Raw genomic sequence first — 7,327 nt, 5'->3', positions numbered from 1 at the left:
TGCCCAAAAATGGGTTGACCAGGTGAGGATGACACTTTAAGACGCATGTAACTTGACTTGCCTCAATCTAGGTTATATTGTACACACTCTGGTACTCTAGTAAGCACATTACACATTTTGAATATAATTAGGTATCTTGTCACATCCATTTAGAAGTGCAACCAAAATAGTAATATTATCTCGAGAACCTGCTGCTAATGCAGTTTTTACCAGTTGTTTACTAATGTAATTTGCTGCACTGTCATAGAATGTTGCCAAATTTATTTCTCCTTTGCTGGCAATTTGTGAATGTGATCCACGATTATTAGATAGATATGCTTTTGTTTCATCGTCAAACTGTTTCAATTCTTTAGAACCTTCTTGACTGCCAGAGGCTGACTGAATTATCTCTGTGTGTTGTGAACGTGTTCCATGGTTATTAGACAGACATGCTTTGGTATCAGCTTGTTTTATGTGATTGTCTAACTGCTGCACTTCTTCAGAACTCTCTTTGTTAGAGCCTGGCTGCATCTTGTTTTCATTTTGAGAATCTCTTCTGCTACATGAGCATGATTTTTTATTATTTTCTTTCAGACTGCTTTCACATTGATTCTGAAGGAAAGCTTCTTTATTAAAATACCATAATTGGATTCTGTCTTCTAAGTCATTAATACCCATTGAACTACATAAATAGTCTTCATAGGGAACTATTGAATACTGATATTTGTGCATAGAAGTCTCTTCTCGCTGGGCATACATTTCCAAATAAGAGGTGAACATCCTTAGAGTTAATGTAACCACTTCATTTTTATCCAGAACTTCCCAAAGCCCATTAGAGGCTAAAATAAGGAATTGACATGAATCGTCTATAGGGACAGATATGGTATGTGGTACAGGAATAACATATTTTTTCAACTTTGGATCTCCATGATGTCCAAGGCCACGAGTAGCTCTGATGAGCCCTTCAACTAGTCCTTTTGGTTCATTCGTGCTGATGTTTCCACCATTCTGAAGTATACGGTCTCTTTCCTTTGAATTTGAAGTACTGTGTTCTTTGGTAAGGCAGTAGCTTTTTCCATTTTTGCATAAGACTGCATGTGTATTACCTAAAATAAAATAAGTACATTTTGCATTTCATAGTGCAACTGAATTTTTTTTACTAAACACTATTCACAGTAATGAGCCATTTTGACAGGTGAAATCTCGTATTGTCAAAAACTAAGTGAAAGGGACACATTTGCATGCTGACATCCATCCTTATGCTGTTCTGCTTGTCACTGGTCTCACAAATCTTTGCTGATTGAAGGAGTATTTGTACTTTCTAAAATGTCACTGTAGCATTGTATTTCTAAACTTTTGATGGGTTGTAATTGAAATTCAAAATATCAGGCTAAGAATGTAATTTTGTGTAAATTCCAGCAGCTGATAATGAATTTGAAACATAGGTCAGTGCTTGCAGACAGTGTTGGCCTAAAGGCTTAAATACCTTTCTTAAATAGCTATTTAAAATGTATACATTTTAAAAGTCTTGTATAGTTCCAGAAAGAAATTTTAAGGTACAGGAAAGAAAATAAACAGCTTAGCATTTCTCCTGGTTCCAGTCAGAATGTGCTTGTTAGTCTTTCACAGTGTAGTCTGTAGTTTTTTTTTAGTACTTATGTCTCTTGTAAAGAAGAGAAACTTAAATTAAATTTTTTGTGACTTGGTGTTCATTTGTAATTTATACCATGATCAAATACTGCAGTGATGGTTGTAATCTAATCAATGGGATAGCTATAACTGATTATGCATATTATGTATTGCCACTTACATTAAAATATTTTGCTTAATTTTCCTGTCACCATGCTGTACACAGAGTAGCTCCTCAATTACAGTTAATTGCTTATTTAAAAAGTACATGCTTTTGCAAGATCCAAAAGACTTGTGGTGGTATGATCTTTGAAATGGAAAATGCTTAAGTCTCAATACAAGATGCGCATGTTAAAGTGCAAATTAGGACATGCCAGCTTGTTGTTGTTGTTGTTGTTCTCAGGAATAAGGTATCTTAAATTTTCTCTGAAGTTGCATGATGAGCTGTTGTAACCTCATATGAAAGGCCATTAAATTGACTAATTCCACGCTATATCAACTAATTTGACAATAGCACTAATTTATTCTGAGGATTAAAAGTACTATGCCCCTCTGCAGCCTGAGGTGGAGAACCTTTGATCCAGCAGGGGAAAGAAAATGCTTGGGTCCTTCTAAGAATGGCATCTCACCTCTTAGTGGGTTTAAGGAAGAGGGACTCCATAGTGGATTTCCTGAATTGAAGAATGTAGTGGAAGATCACTGACTGTGTGGCACAGCCAGAGGGCAGTGGGTCTTCAGTTCTTTCCCCTGCCTGGAATGGCATACTGCATCTGGCAGCAATGGTTCCTTCCCTCTTATTTTGAGATAGAGTAAGATCAGGTTTCTGGGCCTCAGAAGGAATTTTTCCCCTGCTGCTAGATTGGCCCCGGCAGGCTAAGTTTTGTCACCTTTCCTGCTGCAGCCTAGGAAGACCCAGAAGTTAGGATAGGTGAGGCTGGGAGGTGTTTATCTAGTTACAACTTGTTGGGTATCTAGTGCAGGTATTTGGTCCTGCTTTCAATTATAGACCAGAATTGGAAGCAGGATTAGGGGAGCACATCCCCCTAAAGAAGGGAATGGATAAATTGTTTGGAGCTCCTAATGTCCTACGGTCATCCTCAACCCACCCGTAAGGGGAGAGAAGGGTTCCAGCAACAATGCTAGGATCAGGTTGAAGGTTTTGGAGTAGCTCTTTCCCAGATGGTACAAATTATGGAAAGAAGGTGAACTTGCATTGTCAGAGTTATTTCCGGATAGTTTTCCAGATGTATTAAATTTATAAAACTGCAGCCCAGTTAAACCATATTCTTGGTGTCTTGTGTGTTCTCTGGCAGTGTCTGAGACAATTCTACTCTGAAAAGTGTAAAAAGGCATCTTATACAGCAGTGGTCCGTTTTGTGGATTTGGAGACCTAACTTTTTTTCTTGTTAGCATTGTAGAGCCAGTAGTGAGCTGGATTCTGTTCTTTGTATCAACAAAATTGTTTGCTAAATTCAAATCAGTTACCCTTATGCAAGTCCAGTGAAGGCAGTTGAGTCCCACTCTGATGAACCAAAGGAAGTTTGCCAAACCAAGAATTAGGTCATGGAGTCTACAGATGTCCCCAAGAGCTGGGTGGGTGATTAATGTAGGGGAAATAGAAAAGGTTTAGATGGTACCCTGACATCTCCAATGTTCTCCCTCCCTACTCCACAAATCTGCAGGCATCCCATTTCAGTTGCTCACCATATGCTCCAGAAACTCCAGTTCCCCTTTCATATATCAAGAAACAGTGCATACACAATTTCTAAATAACTCCTATAAAGCCTTAGTGTGCTGACCTCAGCAATTACTGGGTGACTGCAAATGTATGCATGGACCAAATATATGTAAATGATGACAGTATGAGCTCGGTGTTCTGTTTGCCCAGGCACACTAGAAGCACATGATTTGTTAATTATGATTTCTAGGTGTGATATGTTACATGAGGTTCCCTTAATTGGATACTTCCTCCCTTATTCTCTACCCAGTGGTTTGCATGGGTAGGTTTTATGCTAATGGAACCTTTCCTGTAACCAGTGGAGTTCTTGCTGATTATATTAGACTGCCCCTTACTTTTGGGGACATGAGTATAATAAGCTTCTGGTGGCAGATCATTATATAATGCAGAGATGCTACATTATATTAAAATTTAGTGAGTTCTAGCGTGATTTTTGCTAATCTCACAGTCCAGACCCACAATATCTCTTTATTGCAGAAAAGGGTTGCTTCTGAGAATTATTACATGGTGGTTTTGTGACACAACTGTCTTGTCTCTTAAGGCTAAATTGAAAGTTACCAGATTTTCTTGTCTGCTACTCTAAAATTGAACCTAACACTCAACACTTGTAAGATGATGCACCAGCTCTCCCTTGGCATAGGGGAGAGGGGAATCAAGCTTCATTTTAATGGTGTATGAATCTAATGCATTTAAAACAAATGGCTCATTGGGTAGTTAGACTTCATTTTTATTCAATTTAATTGACTAAAATATCAAATGATGGATTGTGGTCTTTTTTTTTTAATTCTTTTGAAAGGATTGGGCCACAGTACCCCAAAATGAGTCCAAGCCCTGTTTCATTACCTATGTTTGACCTGGACCGTGTGGTTAATAGAGCCTAAGGTGAAGCTTGGGTTGGGAGTGGGACATAGGGCAGAGCATATTAGATATGAGGGGGCTGAGGAATCATCCCAAACTTGCTGCATTTGGACCATGTTACCATCCCATTGAACTATACATGTTTTCCCCTACTACATAAAGTGACAGATGGGTTCCAACATTTTCCTGGCTAACAGTAACCAATGACCCAAACAAATTGGGCTGAATGGAGTTCCCATTTCTCCCAGATTAAGTGCAATTCTTAATCTCATAGCTGGTTTCCAAGTACTAGTGGGATAGGAGCACATAAAATGCTCCTAGTAATTGTACAAGCTGGTCTAACCGGCCATTGTCAGATACTTGTTTGGTGCAATGGAGAGTGATGTCTTTAAATGTTCTTAATTTTAAAGCACTAGTGCTACAAAGTCTCAATTTAATGATCAGAGATGATTTCCATGCCAAAAGATACCCTTTTGTTTCTGTTTATCCTGAGTCTGTCTTCTCACTGTAGAATCTGGTTTAGACTGGGAATGATCCTGCTTTTGTTCTGTTTTGAGACCTGTGACACATCTGCAAAGCAGTTGAATACTTTGCTTCAAATCCCACAAGGACCTTGTATACACTAGTGAATTTGACCCCAAAAATTCCCCAGGGAGATTTAATGAACAGAGATATAACTAGTGAAAGCTAACAGCACCTTGTCTAGACTAAAGCTACCACTGTGCATCTGAACTGTGGATAGCAGTGGTGAGAATTTATTGGTAATATTCCCTATTGTAATTATCAGTTGATGTACTTGTGGCTATTGCAGCTCTAGTCAGGTAAAAGCAAGATTCTATTGAAAACAGAATCAGATCTGAGCAGAGCTTCCACCTAAAACACTCGCAAAGAGGAAAAGAATCTGCGTAAATTACCCCTGAACATTACATTTCAAGAGATTGGTAGCACTAGCTCTCCTCCCCATGTAACAACAGAATAAAAGAGGAGGCAATTACTCTTGGTTGGCTTCATTGACCCAGTACTATAAACAGCAGAAGCAGCCAGACCCTTGTCTAAACCCAAGCACCTGAGCTGCTACTAATGCCAGTGTTTTGTTGTGGTGGGAGTGGGGTAAAATTCCCTAGTGTAGACATTGCATATGTGTCTCTACTTAAGTTTGACCCACGTTTGGCTTAAGTTTTCACCAAAGTTAAAATGAATAAGGCCTGGGGAAAGGGAAGACTTCTGATTTTGTGCCTTAAAATGACAGCATGTCCCACACTAAACCTTCAGTTTTCCTCTCAACTGTTTGTTCCACTTTTTTATGCCGGTCATTTTTCCTGCATCCCTCAAAGTCTTGTAAATATACCAGTGACCCTAAATGTTCACTTAATTTACAGCTGTAAGCCAAACATACTATCAGATATATGGATGAACTCTTATAGAATAAGCTTGATACTTATTGTCTGACATTAGCATCCATTGCACAGGGTTTCGTCATGTACCCTCCAGAATGTCAAATAAAACCTCTTACCGCTAAACTTGCCTTAGATTTTTTTTTTCCCATTGTAATTGGGGATGGGAGGAAAGCACCCAAAAAAAAAAATGCCCAACCCCCAGCCCAAAAAACAACAAACAACAATTCCATAAGTCAATAACTTACATACCAATGTTAGCAATATGCAGTATCCCGGTACTGCTTTCAGATGGCTTTGCTGAATTATTGCTGTTGTTTTCAAGCAGCATTGTCGCCTCTTGTTCCTTGATGCTCTTTTCCTTTTCATTACTGATCCTTTCCACTAAACAGGTAACAGCTGTGCAGCTACTCCAGCGAACTTTTGAAACCTCATTCCTTCCAAGTCGTAAAAGTCTGTCCATTCTCCAAAAGGACTTAGCATATGCTTTGTGAATCCATTCATAAATGTTTGGCTTGGTTGTCTTATCACTATCTGTTTTACCAGAAAAAGCTTTTTCCTGATCCCTGTAATTTCCCTTGATTACTGTGACAAAAGAATCTAGGATCTGTTCCTCTTTTCCACTGACTTTGTAAGAAGAATCAGTCTGAGACAGCTGGTCAAGAAATAAAAGTGGAAACTCTGCTGAAACTGTCTCAGCAGCAAACACACCATGAGAGCCATCAAATAAGCCCAAAAAACATGTATCTGACCTATTTCCATAATTATCTAGCACAATGAATGTGTCTTCCATATCTGCTCGCCATGTTGAATTTTTGTCTTGGCAAATTGCTAATGCTTTTATTAGAGAATTGCTTACTTTCTTGAGGTATCCAGAACTGTCAAGAATATTATCAACATTAAAATATGGGGTGCCCTTTGATTTATTCTTAAGTAGCTCTAGTGAACAATCAATCTTCTGTTTGTCTCTTTCAGTGTATTTAGAAAACTTGATCAGTCTTGAAATTAATTGCTGTCTCTGAAGTAAAAGTTTGTTGGTGTCTGTTTCAAGCCATGGACGATGATAACCCAGTAGAGCTAGGGCTTTGTGCTCTTTTTTATGATAAAAAAGTTGATGTGGGTATATTGTTTGTTGACATATTGAACAAAGAACTGGAATATCCCCAGAATCTACTTTCCTGGGCACAAAACCGACCTTTTCAGCCTGATCTTCCTCATGTCTGTAGAGTTCAAAGTCAGCTGTTTTTAAGGTACTTTGTAAATTTGGTTCCCATGTCATTCTGCAAAAGGAGTTGAATATTGTTAAAATCCCCTTTTAATATCCAATACAATTACAATAATCTAGCCTTCATACATGCCCTCTTTTAATCTCAAAATTATTAGAATTACTTTATATTCATGTATATGTCCGAGGAGCTGGAAGATTTAAGATGAATGCACATGGTATATAAACTTACAAATTCGTGTTGCAAAGCCAAGCACTCAAAAGTTAGGAAATGCCAGAATTCGGGGCATAGACTGAATAGCGCTCACACTGCATAAGCAGCTTCTTTTTTTTGTTTTTATCCTTGTCCAATGTATATGGTCCCACTCCTTATTTACAGCACACTATTAAAACACTTCTTTGAATATAGAATTATTAATTTCTTCATGGGCTTTTGTGTGGGTCTCATTTTCACAACACCCTGGTAATAGGGCACTATCCCCATTTTATAGATGTGGAAGGGAA

General features: G+C 38.4%; 1 protein-coding gene across 1 annotated transcript; it reads right to left on the bottom strand.

Moving 5' to 3' along the window:
- Positions 1–55: 55 nt before the first annotated feature.
- Positions 56–7,090, bottom strand: PP2D1 (protein phosphatase 2C like domain containing 1). Its single transcript, XM_007053235.4, has 2 exons — positions 5,851–7,090; positions 56–1,085 (listed from the first exon to the last, which is right to left on the bottom strand). Exons 1-2 carry the CDS (start codon positions 6,875–6,877, stop codon positions 109–111), a joined length of 2,004 nt encoding a protein of 667 aa, XP_007053297.2. The 5' UTR covers positions 6,878–7,090; the 3' UTR covers positions 56–108.
- Positions 7,091–7,327: the final 237 nt, after the last annotated feature.

Source organism: Chelonia mydas, chromosome 2 (assembly GCF_015237465.2).
Source record: "Chelonia mydas isolate rCheMyd1 chromosome 2, rCheMyd1.pri.v2, whole genome shotgun sequence".
Lineage (NCBI taxonomy): Eukaryota > Metazoa > Chordata > Testudines > Cheloniidae > Chelonia > Chelonia mydas.
Note: the sequence above shows the minus strand (reverse complement) of the source record. Positions and strands in the feature narration are given on the sequence as shown.